This window comes from Poecilia latipinna, unplaced genomic scaffold (genome assembly GCF_001443285.1).
Source record: "Poecilia latipinna isolate Pla-1442-1.1 unplaced genomic scaffold, P_latipinna-1.0 Scaffold1238, whole genome shotgun sequence".
Taxonomy (NCBI): Eukaryota; Metazoa; Chordata; class Actinopteri; order Cyprinodontiformes; family Poeciliidae; genus Poecilia; species Poecilia latipinna.
Window position 1 is genome coordinate 7883 of NW_015113854.1, and position 23566 is coordinate 31448.

General features: G+C 37.8%; 1 protein-coding gene across 1 annotated transcript in view; it reads left to right on the forward strand.

The window, feature by feature from the left end:
- The first annotated feature begins 9934 nt into the window (after positions 1-9934).
- LOC106960860 (polypeptide N-acetylgalactosaminyltransferase 10-like) overlaps positions 9935-23566 on the forward strand; it is a 117380-nt gene continuing 103748 nt past the window's right edge. The window contains exon 1 of the mRNA XM_015054217.1: positions 9935-10780. Coding sequence (XP_014909703.1) covers positions 10622-10780 — 159 coding nt within the window. The 5' untranslated portion in view covers positions 9935-10621. The remainder of the gene's footprint in view (positions 10781-23566) is intronic.

Genomic DNA, 23566 nt, shown 5'->3' on the forward strand with positions numbered 1-23566 from the left:
CCTTCCTGGTGGTCATGAATTATTTATGTTAGGAGAGTTGATGTAATGCTGCATGTGTGAGAAAACAATCACTGAAAAACAGGGATGTTCTTTAGCAGCGTACGTCAGCGGTTACGGTGAGCTCACCTGGCATAATCCACAGTGCCTGATTGCATATCCTAGAGACTGAATCCTCTTCTAGCACCGAGATTCCTTAAAGGTTGCCAACATTTGCAAAAAAGCATGTTTTAAAACGTGTCAAAAGTATTCCATTTTCTTTTGCCATTTTCGATGATCGGAAAGGGAAGAAATCAAAATATATGTGGAAGAAAAGTCTCCAAAAAATGGATTTATGCCTAATAAATGTGGCAGTTTTGACATTATACACTGCAAAGACATAAAATCATACCAAGTATTGTGTCAAGTGTGGTGGTTGGGAGGTGGTGAGGAGAGACGCAGAGTAGTGATGGTAGTGATGGACCATCTGAATCCAGGCTTCGAGGCTTGTACCGAGTAAAAAGGGGGCGTGTCCGATGAAGCCCCGCTTCCAGGCTTGTGTTGTCTTGCTGAAAACCACGTGACTGGCAACAAACGAGGCCTCGCATTGCATGGGTCACGTGACTGCTTCATTTTGCGTGTCGGTTTTCAAAATAAAAGCCCGATGAGCCGAGCTGCTTCATGGGTTGTTGTCCATTTGGTCGCATCAGAGGATGATATTTGTCTTCAGTGGCCTAATAAAATGAACATTGACCAACATATTTGATGTGTATTGACGATGGCACTCATCAAAATATAATGTTTGTTACTGGTTTTCTCAATTGTAGATTATGTTGTTTTTTAACAACTGTATTGTGATTTTATGATGTAAATCTCTTTGAACTGCATTGATGCTGAAATGTGCTACACAAATAAACTTGATTGTCTGAAATGGAGCCAGCAAGAGGAAAATCTGTGACTTCTGGGAATACTTTGAGATGATCCTCACAATAAAATTCTTCTTAGATAATAATTAACCCTCCACCTCCCAATTCCTCACCTTCTGCAAAGTTCCACTATTATTTGTAGTCTGATTAGCAAAGATATATCAGTCTTGCACAGCAGAAAGATTGAAACTTGTTGCAGAACTAAAATTCAACATGTCGCCAAATATGAGGGATCAGAGCCAATTAGAAATCCAAGAAAAAGTGAACGTACCAACAGACACTGCACTCTCAAGACATTAAAACATCAAATGTCTTTATTGTCAAATTTGTTGACGATATAACAGAAAACCCAACACAACCACTGATGTTCAACATAAACCAGGATTAGATTGGTTACAAATAATTGTAATAATTAAGACATATGACAATTAAATATGGTTTCATTGATTATCCTGTTACTAAACATGAGTTTGATGAAAACTTTGACAATATTGCATTTAGTAATTTTTGGAAGTATGATCCAACTGAGTGACAAGACTGTTACAGTTTCACCAGCAGATGTCACTATAGAGCAATAAATGAAGCATAGAGTAACGAACCTTTTTGCAAAGCAAAGGGCTGGAAAGGTTCATTGCTTCATGAGGCTTCATTTGCCCATCACTACGGCACAGCAAATAGTTAGCACAGCTAATTACCAGTAGTAACTGAAAGAACGGACTGAAAACGAGAGCGGAACCAACACAGGACTTAACCGTACGACTGTTGTGGCAAGCAGACAAAAGACATACGACGTACGTTTGACGAGGACCCGACCAGAGACAGAGACAACAGGTGGACTTAAATANTAGTGATGGGCTATCTGAAGCCAGGCTTCGAGGCTTGTACCGAGTAAAAAGGGGGCGTGGCCGATGAAGCCCCGCTTCGAGGCTTGTGTTGTCTTGCTGAAAACCACGTGACTGGCAACAAACGAGGCCTCGCATTGCATGGGTCACGTGACTGCTTCATTTTGCGTGTCGGTTTTCAAAATAAAAGCGCGATGAGGCTTGCTGTGTCATGGGTTGTTGTCCATTTGGTCACGCATCAGAGGATATTTGTCTTCAGTGGCCAAATAAAATGAACATTGACCAACATATTCGATGTGTATTGATGGCACTCATCAAAATGTATTGTTTGTTACTGGTTTTCTCAATTGTAGATCATGTTGTTTTTTTAATAACTATATTTTTGTGATTTTATGATGTAAATCTCTTTGAACTGCATTGTTGCTGAAACGTGCTACACAAATAAACTTGTCTGAAATGGAGCCAGCAAGAGGAAAATCTGACATCTGAGAATACTTTGAGATTATCCTCACAATAAAATTCTTCTTAGATAAGAATAATTAACCCTCCACCTCCCAATTTCTCACCTTCTGCAAATTTCCACTATTATTTGTAGTCCGATTAGCAAAGATATATCAGTCTTGCACAGCAGAAACAGATTTAAATTTGTTGCAGAACTAAAATTCAACATGTAGCCAAATATAAGAGATCAGAGCCAATTAGAAATCCAAGAAAAAGTGAACGCCCCAACAGACATTGCACTCTCAAGACATTTAAACATCAATTGTCTTTATTGTCAAATCCATCTATGACATAAAAGAAAACCCGACACAACCACTAACGTTCAACATAAACCAGGATTAGATTGGTTACAAATAATTGTAATAATTAAAACATATGACAATTAAATATGGTTTCATTGATTATCCTGTTACTAAACATGAGTTTGATATAAACTTTGACAATATTGCATTTAGTAATTTTTGGAAGTATGATCCACCTGGGTGACAAGGCTGTTACAGTTTCACCAGCAGATGTCACTAGTGAGTGATGAATGAAGCATTGAGTAATGAACCTTTTTGCAAACCAAAGGGTTGGAAAGCTTCATTGCTTCATGAGGCTTCAATTGCCAATCACTATTTTCTACCATTAACAAATGCCACAATCAAATGCAGAGAAAGGCGACTGCTACCAGGCTGCTCGTCTTATGCCGCGTATTATGTCTTGTTATTGCATGAAAAGGACAGCAGGGGGAGCTCTGACTATGTANCATTTAGTAATTTTTGGAAGTATGATCCAACTGAGTGACAAGACTGTTACAGTTTCACCAGCAGATGTCACTATAGAGCAATAAATGAAGCATAGAGTAACGAACCTTTTTGCAAAGCAAAGGGCTGGAAAGGTTCATTGCTTCATGAGGCTTCATTTGCCCATCACTACGGCACAGCAAATAGTTAGCACAGCTAATTACCAGTAGTAACTGAAAGAACGGACTGAAAACGAGAGCGGAACCAACACAGGACTTAACCGTACGACTGTTGTGGCAAGCAGACAAAAGACATACGACGTACGTTTGACGAGGACCCGACCAGAGACAGAGACAACAGGTGGACTTAAATACACATGGGGGTAATCAATGGAACGAGACACACCTGGGAACAATCAAGGGCTGAGAGGACAACAGGGAAACAGGACTAAACACAGAAAATCTCAAAATAACTATACAGAAAAACACGGATCATGACATATTGTTAGTTTCTAGTTCAAATATCTTAGTGCACTTGAAATAAAAACTACCATAAAATAAATTTTCAGCAAGATGAAGGAGCTTATTTTAAGTCAATAACTTCTTATATATTTTCTTACATAATTTTTATTATTATTTCAAGTCTACTAAGATATTTAGACTAAAAAACAAAAATACTTTGTACAATCCTGTGTTTTTGCAGCGTATTCAAGTTGATTTGCAACATCAAATCCTTTTTATATTCTGGATAACTTTTATTTTAGGTTTGAAATCCTTATCAAAGCACTAAAATTTTGTTGAATTTTTGAAAACAGACTAAAGGTACCAATGTTCACAAACTGCTGTAAAGAAATGTTCATTTCTGATACTCCTGTCCTTATCTTTTAAGTGCTAGAAGCCAACATTGTGATGTTTTCTAATCATGCTCTTGTTTTGAAGTGAGTGAAGACTGTTCACGCTGAGTTTGTTTTATCTAACTAATCTTAGAACAATTAAACTGAAGATATTTACCTCTCTACTATAGGCACTCAGGTGAGGATCACCGAGGTGAAAGACTAAAACCCTGAACCAAACTAAGTTGATGTCAGGATGTAGAAATCTTTCTTTTTCAGCTCCCAGTCAGAATTCAGCCTCAGTCCTCTTCGTTTCTCCCGTCTGTATCAGCCTGAGTTGTGACAAGTCAATCTGTTCAGCGTCTTTCAACATGAATTATGGATGAACCCTAAACTTCAGAGCATGCAGGGGATTTATGTTGATTGAGCATCATTCCGCTTTAAAACTTCTCCTCTTCGTATCACAGGTTTAGTGTGGATTTGAAAGAGGTTGCACAAAAAAGGAGTAAAATATCCATATAATTTGCAGGGCATCCAAATGGAGCATCCTGTTAGCATGCTGGTATTCCCTCAGTGGCAGACCGATGATTATCTGTCGAGCTGAAACCTATTACCGGCATTCACTGTGGCATTGAGCTCCCTCTGATGACCAATTAGTTAGCATCAGTCCATTCTGGCAGACAATGTCTTGATGGTCCCACACAAACCAGATAAACAAAAGCCACTGATTTGTGAAAACCAGGCTCATGTGCTAGCTGTGCTAATACATTTCTAAAGACTGTGAGTCTGCATAATGTTGTTTATAAAGCCACAAATGGCATAAAAAGCAAGTTCATCTTCTATTTTTACAAACAGCTGTGCTACTCTATAACAGAAAATATTTGTACAGAAAAATCGTGTAACCACTTAATTTGGTGGTCCTTATATTTCTGGCAAGAACAGCATGTGATTTTAACAGTTAGGGAGAATTGTTATAAAGAACAAGGTCGACTCCCATCAGTTGTAAAATTGTTAGCTGTGTTTCCAATTGTTGCCGATATACTACTGATGTTGAAAAAACACAATTTTGCAATTATGGTGTTTCCATTAAATAAGAAATTAAATTAAATCACACCAGAATAAGGCTGTTCACAGATAAGTCATTAAAAATGATGGCAGCTACGGATGTAAACAGTTACATCAGATATATTCATATTTCAGCCATGGTAGAGCTCAGCATCAGTCACCGGTGGAGATCTTGGCATTGGCGCGACAAGCCCCTTGTAATTGGGAGCAGTTAGGTGTGTGTATCATTTTGGGGAAATAGTAGTTGGTGATGTTGTGAGAGCTGTGCTGGAATCAGCTGCACATTGTCACAAAATAAAGTCATCCTCCTACTACTTGCTGTTGTCAGCTTCTTCATTTTTGCCAGTAGTAACATGCGGTTGCAGCTCATGTGACTCGTTTAATGCAAAAAAGATGTATTTTGAGAAATACATCTATTTTGATACTGCTGGAAAAACCACCTCATTTTTAATAAAAAAAACATTAGGTTGTTTTTTTTTCAAAATTGCTGTCTTTCCATTAAGCAATTTGATTTTTGTCATTTCTAATTTGTGCAATTTTATAGTGGATGGAAATGCAGCTGCTATTGGTTTCTGACAGAGCAAAGTAGAGCTCACTGCAGTAATGAGTGTAAGAATGAACCTTCTCTCTTCCAACATTTATAAAAGTGTAGGAAGTGAGGTTAAAATGATTCAAGCTGTGATTGTATCTTGGTTACAAAATGAGCCTTTTGTTTATTACCTGCAGTGGCTTTGTTTCAGTTCAGCATTTATGGATTATTCTATGGAACATAAATCCAAATTATTCCTGGAAAGTTTGCCTATTGGTAGATTTTTTTGTTGTTGCGCAATTATAATACATAAGAAAGATGACCTTACACCCTGTCATTGTCCCAACAACCTTGTGTTCTCCAGTGTTCAAAGAGATGCTCACTCTCTAATTTATTTTTTACTGTAGTTGTGACCTTTATTTAACGCGACCACAAACACTAAAAGAAAACTAAACGGGGAAAAAAATCTAAATCTTGGACTCCAGGATGGATGGACAGCCTCACAGTCTAGCACACACCAACACAGGCTGACGCAACCACGATTCTCAGAAGACAGACAAAGGCAGTAAAATGAATCAATAGGTCTGCTAACAACAGCAGCCGCAACTAAAAGATTGAACGTTTAAACGCCTGCAGAAGCAGCAACATTTAATCTTTTTTATGTCCACTGAAACAGCAGCTGTGTGCGTAATAGACAGTTATTTAAATCACCATTAGGAAAGAGATGTAGTAAACACACCTATGATGGCGGCACATCATTTGTTTCATTGAATATGTCAGATGAAGCCCAAGAGCTCTCACTGATGAGAAGATGGTGGATTTGATTTGATTTTCATCCTTCACTCACGTAAAAGACTTTCAAGACATTTTTCAGATAAAAATGCCATTATTTTCCAGACTTAGTTTTCCAGAGTCCACAGTCTTAAATTTAAATTTTACATTAAAAAAACGATGCAGATTTTCTGAATTTAGGGTGTTAGGAAGGACTGGACAACTGGAAAGAAAGACAGTAAGAAATGCAGGAAAGAGAGGAGGGATGATGGAAATACTGAAAGTTTATAACAAAGAATGAAAACCAAACTAACGAGAATATTTCGCTAGTTGTGCAGGACTGACGTCTCCCTTATTCATCTTCTTTTTTCATACCAATCCTGATTCATAAAATATGGAAATAAAATTCCACATTTCTCCAGACTTTTCCAAACTGTATAGGGACACTGACACAAGCTCAAGGTAACGATGTTTGTTGTGTCTTCAGAAAGTTTTGGTGACGGGTTCTGGGATTTCTCTCTCTCACACAATTGTCTTCGCTCCTTCTTCTACAGTCTCAGCTGTCCGAGTATATGAAGCTGCAGGGTCTTGATGAACAGATGGTGATGTTTTAAACAACGCCGCTTCAGTAAATTATCTTTCCGTTTTGGTGTCCAATGGCTTTCTTTTGATGTGAGATTTTAATTTAAGCAGCTGAAACATTCTAGGGACAGTCATTGTGGATTTTGATGTGTGTCATCAGAATTTCATGCTTTTTCAAAGGGATTACACAAGTCATGCTTCACTTAAGTTGCATTTATTGTGTAGTGTAACAGATGACAAACTAGTTTTGGGTGTTTAAGCTTTTAACTTTAAGCTTTTATTTATTATACATATATAAAATGTGAGAAAAAAACAGTAAGTATGTTTTACAGTTGAGGCATGGCTAAAATCAGAATTGATATGCAGCTGAGTACACAAATGATTGAGTAAATGAAGTGAAAACTGAACCTTTGAGATAATGTTCATCTGTGGAAGTGTTTAGTGGTTTTCCAGGCATGAAACTTCTGCAAGAAATGTTAATTTTCCCCATTTATGATTCCCTATATTTATTTGATGGAAGATTGTTCTTTGGATCAACAAGGCTGTCTGGTTACATGATAACTTGTCTCCACATTCTGTTGGTTGACGACTAGCTGTTTTTAACAAAGTCTCTTCTTCAGTTTCTTCAACTCACCTTAGTTTGTTTGCTCATATTTCACAATGTCTCAGTGTTTGAAGTCATTAAAAACTCATCATAATATCTTAGATTACAAGATGGCAATAGCCAGATCATTGTTTGAGTTTGGTTTTTGGTTACCTCAGCTGTACTTTATTTTTGCAATGCATATTTTGGGGGATTTGTGTGTATGGACATCCAGCCTTGCCTCACCCTTGTCTTTCTTTCAAGGAAAATCTTTTCCTTTAAATAGCCTAAAAGCCTTTGGAGACTTTTAGGCTATTTAATAAACACAGATAAAGCCACAATAATAACCTTGTGAGTAATACAGGATGCGGCACTCTATTATTCAAGTTTTTTTCAGAAATAACTCTCAATAGCCATTTAATGTCTGACTTTATGTCTCACAAATCCATGGAAAAATGTTGGCCCACTCTTGTTAAATCATTTTGTGGTGTTTTCCAGAACCGCAAACTGGATTTTAAAGAGTTTAGTACAGGCATCCATGATCTTTTTTTTATTATTATTATTTCCTTTACTTAACCAGGTAAAACCCCATTGAGATCCAGAACTNATTTTCAAGAGGAATCTAGGCAGAGATCTGAAACACACAAAACTAAAATATATTAAAGCATATGCAAAATTTAATACAAATTACAAAAAAAAAAACTGCTTAATGCATTGATGGATTGAATTGCATTAAGCATGTTTTTAAGAACTTCTCGAAAGAAAGTCCAGTGAAATAAGATCCGACATCTTTAGTTCAGACTGGAGCTGATTCCATGCTATAGGAGCATCACACTGCATGCTTGCTTCCCTTTTTCTGTTCGAACACGTGGAACATGCAAGAGAAAAATGTTGCTGGAATGTAAAACCTGTGGCTCTGGAGCTGTGAGTGGCAAAAAGTCTTTTAATAACGTTGGCTAAAAATTATGAAGAATCAACAAATAGTTTTAAATGTAGATGTAATAAATGCATGAGTTATCATTTTGTTTTTTTCATTGAATAATTGCTTTGAGCTAAACACCAAAACTGAAATTAAACACTAACATTTCTGTCGAGCTTTTTCCTTGCCATGAGATTAGAAACAATTGACTTTTTTAACACACTAACATGCAAAGGAAGGGGAAAAACTGAAAATAGAAATGGCCAGCAATTTTGTACAGAGGTACTGTAGAGTTTTAATTAGGCAGATTGAGGGGAACAGGACTCTGAATTGTAAATGTTGCAGATCTACTTCAAAACCTTAATTCTTTTTGTTTGTTTTTCACCCCTTGTGTGGTAGTTTTGCTGTTGTTTATGGGATCATTATTCGTGTTGATGACCAGTGTTTGGCAACGGTTCAGCTGTTATATGATGACCTCACGTTTTTTTCTAAAATATTTTCATTAATATACAGAGGTTGCTGAGTGGCTGCAGTTTTTCTAAACAAGCTAAAGTCACCAACACTCCTCCTCCGTGTTGAAGGTTTCTTTGAAAGGTCTGGGTTGATATGTTATATTTGGGAAGATTGGCAACTACCTTAAATGTTTCCCACTTGGAAATAATTATGCTCTTAGAAAAATGATGGACTTCACATAGTTTGGAAATGGCCTTTCTGTCTTTTTCTGATTGAATGGTAAAAATTGCTACCCTTCAAAGGTCCTTGGCTATTTCTTTAGACTCTGGCATTGTGTTAACACACATCAATAGTCATATTCAATAAATTAAAATGTATGTTCCAATTAGGCACATTTGTCAGCTTAAAAGTATCCTTGGAAAACTAGAAACCTTTAAGCAGGTATTAAAGACACTTTGGTAACACTTTATTTGAAGGGGGTTGAATAAGACTGTCATGACACTGTCATAAACATGACATAACACCTGTTATAAACATGAATAAGCCTTCATGAATATTTATGACTGTTGTCATAAAGCGTCATTCGGTAAATAATGACACTTTTAATACAAAGTTGACATTATTCAAAATGTCTTTGTTATGACAACTTGACATTAACCAAGAAATTATTACTGACATAAATTTGTTATAAAAGAATTACTGATTGCACTTTAAAAATTAGGTATCTTTATGTTATTAAAGGTAAAGTTTAAACAGTAATTATTTCTTAGTTAATGTCAAGTTGTCATAACAAAGACATTTTGAATAATGTCAACCTTGTATTAAAAGTGTCATAATTTAGCGAATGACGCTTTATGACAACAGTCATAAATATTCATGAAGGCTTATTGATGTTCATGACAGGCGTTATGTCATGTTTATGACAGTGTCATGACAGTCTTATTCAACCCCCCTTCAAATAAAGTGTTACCGACACTTTTCATTGAGGTCACATTTCTGTATTTAAAATGTTTGTTTTATTAATTATTTTTGTAATCTTAAATGTTTTACCCTCATTAGCAGTAAGGTGAAAATCATCATAGCTAACAGAAATAAATACTTTCAAACATCCACTTGTGTATAATGTGTTTCACTCAAAGTTCACAAAATATAGGATTGTTTAAGAATATTCGACCTTATTGAATGGGTCTGTAGATAACAAAATCCTCAGAAATACAAATTTTAATAAGTCTTAAACAAATTTACAAATTAAAAAAAAATGGAATCAAATAACTGTATGCTAAAATCCACATGTAATTCAAACAGGATAATTAATTGTGACTATAAAACTGGATGGAGGTGACTGCTGCTGTATTTCCATCTTGGCACTGGGCTAACACAATACTCCAGAGCAGTAAACGACAATCTCTTGATTTTATAGTGGTGGTCACTTGCTGGTGATCAGTTAATCCAACGCATTGGACTTAACAGCATCACATTGGCTTCATTTTAGTTTAATAGACAATGGCTTCTTGTACTAAAAAAAGTTGGATTTGAAATAATTAAACCTGGTAAATGATACATTTTATTACGGTCATGTTTGCAGTTGCTGTGAAGATAGATATAGAAATTAAAAATTCTTGATGTAAATTGGTTTGATGTTGTGATTATAATTGCATAACATAAAGCTTTCCCAGCCAAGTTCAAAACAGCCTTAAGTAAACATTAGTCGTGTCCGGTTTTGCTTCCTCCTCCCAGTTTTGCTTCAAAAAGCTGAGCGCCCCCTGGCGGCGGAGCTCTGAGATTCAACAGCGTCACACAAGCCGGTGTCCGTTCCAACACTCGGAGTGAAACTTGTCTGCGCTTCGGGAAAAGAAGCGAGGTTTGGGGGCTCGTCGCTCCAGACGCTTGTTGTTTTTTCCTTCTCCCAGAAGAGAGATGAGGCGAAAGGAAAAGAGACTGCTGCAGTTCGCCGGGCTGCTCATAGCGGCTCTCTTATTCCTCCCTAACGTCGGTCTATGGTCGCTGTACAGGGACCGAGTGTTCGACAACTCGCCCGACACGGTGGACGGTCCGGGCGGCATCCCTGCGATTCAGGTACGGCACCGCTCGGCTTCGGCTGCCTACTCTTCTCTCGCCCGTTTGTGTAATGGCGTGAACGGTTGACCATTATAAACACTTCAAATGTGCGAGTTTTGCTGCACTCCTTCAGTGTGGAGGCAGAGATTCAGCGCAACACAATCCTCCCCCCCACCTCCCCAGTACTCTTTTCCCTGCTGCTCTGAGCGGTCTGAACTGCTGGAACTTTTGCTTCATTCCTCCATTGTGACTATTGTTTTGTTAAACAAAAAAACACGAAGCATGTTTTTATCCGTGTTTAAACGTCAGTTGTACATCCAGGTTAAGCAGCGGAGCCACGTAGTTCATCCGGAGCTAGACGTCAGAGAAGTTACAATAACAGTGACTTCAGGAAGTTGTCAAAAACGTAAAACAGTATGGCGCGTTTACAGGTTACAGGAAATGGCAAACTTTCATTCACTGAAGAACTGTAAGAAAGATTTAAAAGCATACTCATTGAATATTAAAATTAAGAAACATGCTTAACGTAGCCACGGGATTAAAAGTATTGCAATAACTCAGGAACTTGTGGCTCATAACGTCCTCATATTTTTCTCCAGTTTTCAAAAACAAGCCATCACTGCATAGCAAAAATAGTTTCTATATAACTCATGTGTTTCCTGACTCTTTGAGCCCTTTGGCATTATCCTCTCTCATGTGCAGTGGGAGTACAGGTCCTTCTCAAAAAATAGCATATTGTGATAAAGTTCATTATTTTCCATGATGTGATAAAAATTAAACTCATATATTTTAGATTCATTGCACACCAACTGAAATATTTCTGGTCTTTTATTGTTTTAATACTGATGATTTTGGCATACAGCTCATGAAAACCCAAAAGTCCTATCACAAAAAATTAGCATATCATGAAAAGGTTCTCTGAATGAGTAATTAACCTCATCATCTGAATCAACAAAGTAACTCTAAACACCTGCAAAAGATTCCTTTTGCTTTTAAAAACTCCCAGCCTGGTCCATTACTCAAAACCGCAATCATGGGTCAGACTGCTGACCTGACTGCTGTCCAGAAGGCCATCATTGATGCCCTCAAGCAAGAGGGTGAGACACAGAAAGAAATTTCTGAACGAATAGGCTGTTCCCAGAGTGCTGTATCAAGGCACCTCTGTGGGAAGGAAAAAGTGTGGCAGAAAACACTGCACAACGAGAAGAGGTGACCGGACCCTGAGGAAGATTGTGGAGAAGGGCCGATTCCAGACCTTGGGGGACCTGCAGAAGCAGTGGACTGAGTCTGGAGTAGAAACATCCAGAGCCACTGTGCACAGGCGTGTGCAGGAAATGGGCTACAGGTGCCACTTTCCCCAGGTCAAGCCACTTTTGAACCAGAAACAGCAGCAGAAGCGCCTGACCTGGGCTACAGAGAAGCAGTACTGGACTGTTGCTCAGTGGTCCAAAGTACTTTTTTCGGATGAAACAAATTTTGCATGTCACTCGGAAATCAAGGTTCCAGACTCTGGAGGAAGACTGGGGAAAAGGAAATGCCAAAATGCCAGAAGTCCAGTGTCAAGTACCCACAGTCAGTGATGGTCTGGGTGCCATGTCTACTGCTGGTGTTGGTCCACTGTGTTTTATCAAGGGCAGGGTCAATGCAGCAGCTATTAGGAGATTTTGGAGCACTTCATGCTTCCATCTGCTGAAAGGTTTTATGGAGATGAAGATTTCATTTTTCAGCACAACCTGGCACCTGCTCACAGAGCCAAAACCACTGACCATGGTATTACTGTGCTCAATTGGCCTGCCAACTCTCCTGACCTGAATCCCATAGAATCTGTGGGATATTGTGAAGAGAAAGTTGAGCGACACAAGACCCAACACTCTGGATGAGCTTAAGGTCGCTATCGACGCATCCTGGGCTTCCATAACACCTCAGCAGTGCCACAGGCTGATTGCCTCCATGCCACGCCGCATTGAAGCAGTCATTTCTGCAAAAGGATTCCCGACCAAGTATTGAGTGCATAACTTAAACATAATTATTTGAAAGTTGACTTTTTTGATATTAAAACACTTTTCTTTTATTGGTCGAATTAAATATTCTAACTTCTTGAGATAGGAATTTTGGCTTTTCATGAGCTGGATGCCAAAATCATCAGTATTAAAACAATAAAAGACCTGAAATATTTCAGTTGGTGCGCAATGAATCTAAAATATGACAGTTTAATTTTTATCATTACATTATGGAAAATAATGAACTTTATCACAATATGCTAATTTTTTGAGAAGGACCTGTAGGCTGGAAGGCTTACTGGCCTCCAAGGTGTGAATTCATGGCACTTAGAAAATGATAGCCAATAATTGTTGCATTCTAAGAACTCCTTTAGGATATTAATATTGCACATAGTGATATTGTAATGAATTTGTCTCTAAATTGCCATTAGGTGTGTGTGTGTTCATGGTTGTCGGTCCTGTGTCTCTCTATTCTGGCCTGTGATGGACAAGGAGTACAGAGTCATTGTAAGGTCTGTTCTCCCCCTTCTGCTTTACAAAAGGGGGAGTTGACATTCACATTATTATATCTAGCCACACGCTACTCTGATAGGTCCCTAAGGACACTTGAACATTTGAACTGGAGTACTTCAGAAAGAAATCCTAAATTTCTGCCCTCTACAAGCCTCAACCAAACCTGAATGTTCTGCGTTAGTGTTATGAATGTGACTGAACCGTTGACTTGTTTCTGAAGCTCTTGTTTCCAAATTGTTGTTTGCTGGAATTACACAGAATCAAAATTCTGAGATTTTTTATGTCACTCTATACTGTATGCTTCACATGCAAACACTCAACAGAGATTATTACTGTGATATGAAGCTCAGATGTATAAAGCTGCAGGTCATTCATCATGTTATAATGGGCACTGACTGTTTATTGGCTCAGTTTTCTTCATATTTCATACCATAAATGTTATGGTGCATGGTGTGATTGCATTAATGTCCTTCAGGGTGACAGTTGCTGCCCAACAATCCAGTAGTCAGATGTTTATAACCTTATCAGACTTAAGTTAAAATGAAATGTTTCCAAATTCTTCACAAAAACCTGATGTATGGCACTCGTTTGCATTTAGCCCCCCTAAATCAAAACGTTGTAGAATAATCTTTTGCTGCAAGTCTTTTGAAATAAGTCTTTACCAACTTTGAACAGTTGGAAACTATTTTGTTTTTTGCCATTTATTTTTTGTGGAAATAGTTGAAGCTCAGTTAGACTGGATCGAAAGCATCTGTGAGCATACATTTTCAAGCCTTATAGGGCAGATTCTGAATTGGATTCAGGTCTGGACTTTGACTGGGCCAGTTTCATGTGGGCATTTTCTTGTAGCTCTGGCTGCATGGCTGAGCTGTACTCCTTTTCAACAGTTGACCTCTTGCCTTGTCTCAAGTCTTTCATAGTATCTACAATATTTTTTTTCAGAGGCTTTCCCGTTTCTAGGGCTGTACAATGCTGACTGATCATGTAATGCCAATATAATTATTAAGTGTATAACATTTTCCTCTCTCTGCTCTCTCAAGTATTTGTACATTTTAGCTATTTGCAGGTAGCCGTGGTCTCTAATTCCTGTGAATACTGTATTATTGGTAACACTTTATTTGAAGGGGGTTGAATAAGACTGACATAACACCTGTCATGAACATGAATAAGCCTTCATGAATATTTATGACTGTTGTCATAAAGCTATTCAAAATGTCTTTGTTATGACAACTTGACATTAACCAAGAAATCATTACTGACATAAATTTGTTATAAAAGTATTACTGATTGCACTTTAAAAATTAGGTAACTTTATGTTATTAAAGATAAAGTTTAAACAGTAATGATTTCTTGGTTAATGTCAAGTTGTCATAACAAAGACATTTTGAATAATGTCAACTTTGTATTAAAAAGTGTCATAATTTACCGAATGACGTTTTATGACGTCATTCGGTAAATGACAACAGTCATAAATATTCATGAAGGCTTATTCATGTTCATGACAGGTGTTATGTCATGTTTATGACAGTGTCATAAACAGTGACAGTGACAGTCTTATTCAACCCCCTTCAAATAAAGTGTTACCATATTATTTTCTGGACACCTTTCTTTCTGTGCCATTATTCACTGGCCCCCATGACTCTTCATAAGCTTCAACATCTCTGCTACTGAAGATATTCTTTGTGGGCACTGATCCAAATGGCCAAATATATTATCAATGTGCAGTTTAAATGCCTAGTACTTGAAATATAATATCTACCAAATATTCCATCCAAAACTATCCTTTGCGATTACAATATTGCACTCAATATTGTGAGGAAAATTCCAAATCAATATGTTGAGCAGCTCTACTTGCTATGTTATGAGCAACAAACATTGCACTCTAAGCAGTACTTTTGCTTGATTAATATTGATGGTCTGATAATGACCTCTGTGATATTGTGCAGCCCTACCTTAGCTCCATCTACTTTCCCTGTCTTTGCAAAGAAAAAAAGTCTCCTCACATTTTCTTTTACATTTTTGATCTTGTTTTTTGTTCTTGACTTGAACATAATTTATTAAAAGTTTTCAACAGCGGAAAAAAAATATGAGACAATGTTGGTTGGTTGTTACTCTACACTATAAAAATCTTGTTTTTCCCTTTCCTTTTTTTTTTTTTTGGTAAGGGGGAGGGTTATTTGGGAGTTAGAGCTCCCAAATAAACAGAAGCCCTTTTGGCAGAGAAGAATAGCTTCTCCAATTCAAATGAGGCTAAATGTGCTGAATGGAGGCTTTCATGAATGGTATGTGTGTCTAATTTAGTTCTGCAACAAATTCAGCAACTTCAGTGACCTGAGAACTGGAGTACAAATGACCCAATTCAGATTAGAGTTCAGTTTTTGTGTGCAAACCTGTTTAGGTACAGTAACTGTGAAACTGACCTTCTGTAAATATTAACATTCATTATCAGCACATGCGAGACCTGAAAAACATTTTCTACTGAAATTCCAAAATGGTTTCTTTGATGTCTTATCAGCAGATAAAAAGGAATTGTGGGGACAAGAAAGCCAGCTGACCCAGCAAAACTATTCTCCCTGGTTATGTTTTTCTTGCTTCATATTTGACATCTTAAATGACAGCAGGATGCCATAAATGGAGATTAAAAGAATTTTGCTGCAGTAGGAAAAGTCTAGTACATATTAGCAAACAGCGAGATAACTGCTGTCAGCCTCCAGAGCCGTTTGATAAGGGAGCGATGGGCTGATACGTGAAAAATAAAATAGAATGAGGCCAATTGTTGCCAGCAGCGCAGAAGAATTTAAAGATTTAATGAATTCAACAAAGCTTGTTTCACACATCAGAAATGATTGTGCAGCTATTTGGACAAAGTCTCCTGATGCTAAAGCCTAGATGCAGACAATGTGTCACATCAAATCAGCTGTAGAAATAATAATTTATGCATTTCATTTATTGTCAGCTTATAAAACACTGAAGGTCACTGTTTATTAAAGTTATGTCCAAACAGCTGGCAGCGTATTTTAAAAGTGGATATCTTTTATTTTCTCACTATGCATTCCCTTTACTAGTCGAAGCATTTTTTTTTTAATTTAAGCATTTTTGCTATTTATTATTAACAGTGGCACTTTTTAAAGTATCTATTTTATTTTTCTACCAACCCACACAGACACGAAGTTTAAGTTCCCTTTGAGTCAGGTGTTGCTGCTTCTGCATGAAGTTCACTAACTTTTGGCAATACATTTTTTGATGCATTTTGACACTGGATGTTTCAGATCATCATCATTCTCGTCCAGGTGACGAGGAAAGGGTTAATAAGCAGTGCCCAGATGGCCAGCTTGCTACCATGACTCAACAACTGTCGTCTCTTGAGCCAAGGGTTGAGGGCCTCTCTGCTGCTTTTGTGATTCTGTGGATGATTAAACTCTTATGCCTAAAGTTTTTAAGGCCTTGGTCAAGAAATAGCCTGTGAAATACACAACTGAATTGGTGGTGTTCTCAGAGGGATGGAATTGGTTTCCCCACTAAAGTCCCTTGGTTCAGTGATGGTCTTATGGCGTTGGTCATGCCTCCACTGACATCATCCTTCTCCAAGTGCAGGTAATTCAGTGATTCGCTTTGTGCAAGATATCTGAACTTGGATGCACATCATAATCACCTGGATGAGGAATTTAATGTGGTGTGGCTCGGTTTTCTAAATCTTAGTTTTGGTCTTTCAATTCAACCATGTTTTCCCATCCTGTCCTCCTGTTGCCTCATTCCCACTGCCTTGCATGATCTCCTCCACAGTTGCTTTCACGTCTGCTTGGACAAGGGATTCAGGTAGTCCAGTCAAGGACGTGACTGGACTACATTTCTCAATTCCCCTTCTTTGTTTTGTTTCAGAAACGACATGCATGGATTCACCCCATAGGTTTTCTATGGCTTTAGCGTCAGAGGACTTGACTGGCAGCAATAATCTTGTTGGTCTGGAACCAAGATGCTGCTCACTTTTTGGTGTGTTTGAGGTCATTGTTTAGACACTCATTTCAACAGCTTTCTCTTCAGCAGCAAGTATTGTGAAATATATATATTTCATTTCATACTCAGAAAGTATGCCTATTGCAGTAATTATTACAATGCTACAGAGACTGTAGACTTTCTTTGACTACCTTGAAGATGGTCATTGGGTGCTTTTTTACATTTTTTTTTTAATTTTGATTATTCCTCACGTCCATTCAAAAGGGAAGATTTATTTTCTTCTGTGTCTGTCTGGTTTTGGTTTTCATTTTAAAGCATTTAAGATAATTTCAGATGAACAGCCTATCATTTTCTCCACTTTGTACACTTTCCTCTAAACTTTTTAATCAAAGAATGCTGTTCTCCTGAGCAACGTTCGGAACATCTGACTTTATTCAGATTTTTGCAGGAATGCACTATAACAGCATGTGCAATATTTGCTGCCTTCATCCTTAAATAAGGGCCCCTTGCTTGATGCATTTTCACAAAATAAATGGCTTCACTGATTGAACTCCACACAGCTATTATTTTTGAAAAGGCTCTTTTCTATTGATGATTAATTTACTCAGAATCATCAGCCTGCATGTTATGACTGCTGGGGCTGATGGTTTTTTACTACTCTGCTTCATCTATTAGATTATTTGTCATGTAGAAATATTAATTCCATTAAAAATGGTGTTGAAGCGCTATTATTTTGAACACAACTGTATGGTGTGGAATAAAAAAATAGGCACAAACATTTATGGAAGGTTGATGATGGAAGAAGTTAACGAAACACGCAGTGGATGACTAGATGGATTTTTAGATAGGATTTGAAAAGTGATCCAGTGACAAAAGTAGAGTTCCAAAAGTTGGAGACAGAGTAACATATGGCTCTAAACCTCATGGTCTAACACAGCAAGTCAGTGTTAGAGAAAGATATAGCGGTTTGAAAGGACAATAAGAAGAAAAGGAGTTCTTCTAATTGTTGAGATTTTTTGTTTTTGTTTGGTCACTGTAAAATTTTAAGAAATTGTCTTCAAAAACATCACTTTACTTGGAATTGCTCCAATCCTTGATTGTTGTGTGCTGTAATTTATGGCTATACCTTCAGTTGTATTATGAGAATGATAATCTAGCTGCACAGTGGAGCTGTTGGTAGCATTGTTACCTGGCAGCAAGAAGATCTTTAATTCCTGGCCTGCAGTCTTTCTGCGTGGTGTTTACATGACCTCTGCTAAACTGTAAATATTCCCACCTTGTGTTAAGGTCTTCTAGTGCTTTTTCATTTCCAAATTCTTTGTGCTACATCAGTATATAGATGCTAAGTGTTTTTTCCTTACTGTAACCACTTCAGGTGAAGTTTCGCTTCTCTAAATGTTTGCGTACTATACCTGTGTTCTCCTTTGCAACACAAAACACGGTTGATGCCAAGGAGCCACATACTCATTCTGCAGACAGGAGACTGTTAATGATGGAAGACTTACCTTAAAAGACCTCACTGTGTTTAACTTGATTTGAACCAGTCAAAATAATGCAATTATACTAACTGACTATTTAAAGTCCAATGTGAAAATTGTCAAGATATGATGCGTCATCTTTATATCATGGAAAACAATTTTGAAGTTATGAAAAATGGCCATGCCTTGTGATGGACTGGCGACCTGTCCAGGGTGTAGTCCGCCTCTCGCCTGTTGACCGCTGGGGATAGGCACCAGCTCCCCTCCTGACCCCACTAGGAATAAGGATCTATGGATAAAAAATGGCAGGAGGTGGATGATAAATACTTCAGAGGCCCCAGGACAGAACCTTCGGGAGCACCTTAAGTAACGAGCATAAACAGGGTTTGATGGATCTCAGTTAAAATGAAGTGAACTGTTGCTAGAGTGCTCAGGAGGATGTTTAGTCATCAACAGCCAGACTCGGATCCATAGGATTGATGATAATTAAACAGTCCAGAATCAGGAATACTGGATGCCAGATTATTAATCAGAGATTGTTTTAAAGATGAACATGGACGATGCATGCAACTATTTTTAAATGAATTTTGGAGTGAAATTAAATGTCCTGTTCTGTAGGATGTAAAAACTTAAATGTTTTATCTCAAACTCAAAGCCAGTGTAAACTGATTGAAATTCTCTCATGCATATGGTTGTTGAGTGAGCGCTCCATGGTGCACCGGGAAACAAGACCTGTCTCAAAGCATCCCCACTGTGACAGTGACGGAAAGGTCATTTGCACATTTCGTCGTCTCCCTCATTATGAGGGAGGCCGTGGAAGCAGAGGTGGTTTGGCTTCAGCCTCGTCCCGCCTGCTCCAGACGCTCAGGTTAAGTGCAGGTTTGAAAAGATGAGAGCAGAGAGTAGAAGTGAAAGGAGGCTGCCTGTTTTGACCTACTACCTGCTGTGCTGCTCAGCTAGCTGCCTGATTGACTCAACAAGCTTTTCCCATCCTACAGGGGGAGAGAGTCTGAACATTTCAGGTAGTCTAAGAGTCTTTTTAGTAAATCCTTCGCTGTACGACATGCTTAAGAAAAATACCTCAGTACTAAAATACAAATGTCAAATTGTTAAACATTAAACTGCATTTATTTAGAAAAATGAGTGTGTAGTCTCTGCTGCTGTTGAAATATTACCAGAAATCATTTGCATTTATTACAGTAGCCAGTGGTAATTATTTTTGGGTCATTTGTGCAGGGAGTGAGAGAATAGCGGTGAGTTTGTCGACTCTGACTTTCTTTAAAGTCAGTACCCATTTTTATTGGTTTGAACAGGGTCGTGAAGCACCACAGTGTCTTCTGTGGCAGTGTGAGTTAATCTATATTTACAGTTCTCACAAGAAACACTCAATACAATCGGTTACAAAAGCGGTTTGGAAGAACATTAAACTGGTTTCCAGAGAGGGAGCTCATCCCTGATTCCACCTGGAAAGCTCTGGCTTTGGCCCTTGGCTCTGTCAAGCTGGCAAGACAGAGTCGATCACATCCAATTTGTCCTCATTTCCCATTGGATTGGATCATCTTTTTACATTTGATCCTTATTTCTGTTGATCTCCAGTTTAAGCATTTTGTAGAGATTTTATGTGTCAGATTAGTGTGGAAACATGAAGTTGTACTGGGTAAAGTTTGAATCTACTTGCTAAAATGCTCTGTGTAATGTGTTTTAAGAGTTTGTAAAACATTTCAGTTTTTAGATGTGCAGACATGCCTGAAATGGATAAAACAAATTGACTCGGTGGAGGTGAAAACACACAAAGCAGTTTTCAGATTTGAATTTGTAAAAAATGTAAAGCTTTGTTTTTTTTTTTGTTTGTTTTTTGCTACTTTATGTCACATAAAATTCCAGTAAAATAAACTTCAGATTTTTAGTTGTAATGTAATAAAAAGTGAAAAAGAGATATGAATAATGTGAATCAACCTCTTTCATTTTATCATATGCATTATCACACTTCCTATAAAAACACTGGTTGGTTGTAATGACTTTTTTTTCTTGAAGACAGAACAGTTTGTTATGAGTAGGTTTTTGGGGTTTATTATGAAATAACAGATCCCAGAATAAACATCAATGGCGGCCATGTTTAGGACCCTCTTCTTCCATTAAATGAAAGAAAACTGATTCTCTTGGAATGAAGCAGTTGTAGATGAAACTATCTTGAATTATGGAAACCATTAATTAGTTATTGCTTTTGTGCATCTTAGACAGAAGAAGAAATGCTGCTCAGACAGATAAGCTTCAGATGAAGTCCAAAAGTGCAAAATGTTTTCATGTTGTTAGAAAAAAGCTATGCATTGTCTAAAATATTTTTATTGATAAAAATAAAGTCTCATAGCTTGAGTTTTTGAACCAATTTTAGCTGATGCTGTTTAAAGGGAATAAAATTACAGGAAACCAATTAAAAACAACAAAAAACAACAACAACAAAAAAAAATGATTAAATTCAACTGCATGCATTTTCGGAGCTCTTGGGGAGCTCGTAACATGTTGGTCCATTTTGCTGGAGGATTTTCTTCCTGACTGGATTTGATCAGCCCTGACAAAAGTCCACAAGATAAAGCGTAGTCTTGAGAAACAAATTGGCTGAGATTCAGAGGCCAGTCGTGGAGACGTAGGAATCCTACCAGCTTCTGTTCATGGGAGGCTGCAGTTATGAGCAAGACACAAACACTAAGATTACTGTTCATTTATCACTGCAGGACACACACATTAAAATCCTTGATTCATGCACTGAGATGCATGTCTGCATGTTGTGGAAGGTCAGCCAGTGGCAACTTTGGTCTTATTAATGAGCAGACCCTCGGGAGGTTTATGTGCAGCAAACATTATGAAAGGGGAAACTCCTAATGCAGTGGATTTGTAATACTAACCATAATAGAATCCCGCTGTATAAGATTTTTCAGCCACTTAATTTTATTCAGTATTTTTTTTAGCCTTAGTGGTATCCACCAGCCTTAGTTGGAGATGGCAAATAATGTTTGTTTGCATCAGTTATTTTATTTTATTGAGGAATATTTCTCTGGTTTGATGAAGTGAGCATTTTCATTTGCTAAAGTGGCTGAAGCTTTTTCATGATGACAGTAGGCATGCTGTTGGTACAGGAGTTGAGTCTTGCCTGTCTACTTGCACATGTCCTCCAACTTAGTAGGTAAAGCTTCCAGTGTGTTGAGTTTTAAATATAGCTTTCAGTGAGTCCCAGACTTTGATTTGACAGAATTATCTTTATGGACTATTGTTGCTGTTATAGCTAAATCTCGCTAACTACAGGACAGTTTGACAGAGGCGACATTATGACTGCACAATAAATCGCAAATCTTCATCAGTGTGTGCAGGACTGTTTGAAGTGCAATAATTGTTGGCTAAAGTATTCCAAGTATTATGAACTTACCTTTTTCATACTAATGTAATATTTAACCAGGTGGACAGAGGCTTGTGGCAGCAGACATTGGACACAGATGATGTCAGATTTGCATGAGGTCAGGTGGCTTGTAGTGCAGGGGCAGCGCAAACAGCATTAGTTCTGGGGTTGGAGCCCCCTTATAACTATCAGAAAATGCTACAAAATTTTACTTTTAGAAAGTTGTTTTCTCTATTTTGTCTGCTACTCAATATTCATTTCATTTGTTTGCTGTAAATGATATTCATTACTCTATAGCAAACAAGCAAAGACAACACACCAAGGCAGAGGTTCAGGAGGTCATTGGTAAATGTAGCACTGGAGTTAAATATCTCAGGTGGATTATAAGGACATGAAAAAAAAATCTTAAAAAAATCTTATCCTATCAGTTCAACTTCAATCTAAAAGTTATAAATGAGAATGGTACAGTAAGCCGATGAGCTAAAACATCCTCTAATGTCTGTTGTCTTCTGACTAACTCGCTATCTCTGACATTATGATTTACAATTTCAAGGCCTGCTGTGGAATGCCAGCATACTAATCATTGAGCTGATAAAGGCCTCATACAGTTATTTGTCTAACACAGCAGAATGACTTTATAAGCTATAAACCTTTTTTTCACTGAACACTTGAAATTGGTTACTTTACAAACAGGCTATTAGAATGGTTAGGAGAATTTCATATATTACGGAAATCTTTCCTCATGCATCTCTTCATGAAGTTGGTCACCAACATTTCATTAAAACCAAATCAGGATTCTGAGTATTGTGACTTGTGGCTCAGCATTGGGTTGATTTTATGCGTTTTGTCTTGTAATTAATCAACCATCGGGCCAGAACTTGTTGTTTGAGTGAGTGGGTTTGTAGAGTAGAAGTTGAATCAATAAGAAATGTGTGAAACAGGAGGTGATATTTTTCACATCTCTACAGCTAAACTCCAGGAACTGGGCCAACTCAACATAGTCATCTGAATGTCCTAGATTCTGACGACTTGGTACAACTGCCTTAAAAATCGCTCTCTGCTTTTCCTCGGCAGTGTCAGAGCGTTTGACCTGCAGCTAACTGTTTCCTGTCTGTTGCTATTCTGATAAACATTAAAGTTGAATAAGATTTTAGCCTGGAGTCCTCCGAAAAATCTCTCCTTTCTGCTCTATTGACATCATATAGCAGAAAGTGAGTGATATTTCAAGCCAATAGCGAGCAGTGATTTCAGAAAACCGAGGGACCTTGAGGCTGCGCCTACAGGAAATATGAATCCAAATTGAAATTGAATGGATTCAGGCTGCCCTAGCAAAATGCTTCTCGCGGATTGCACCACACATATGCTCTGCAAAATTGGTGTCCCTAAGGCACATTGTGGAATTGGTTGCCGTTTCAACCTGCTATGAATTTCTTCATATGGCAGCAAACAAGTGTGGGGAAAGGGAGGA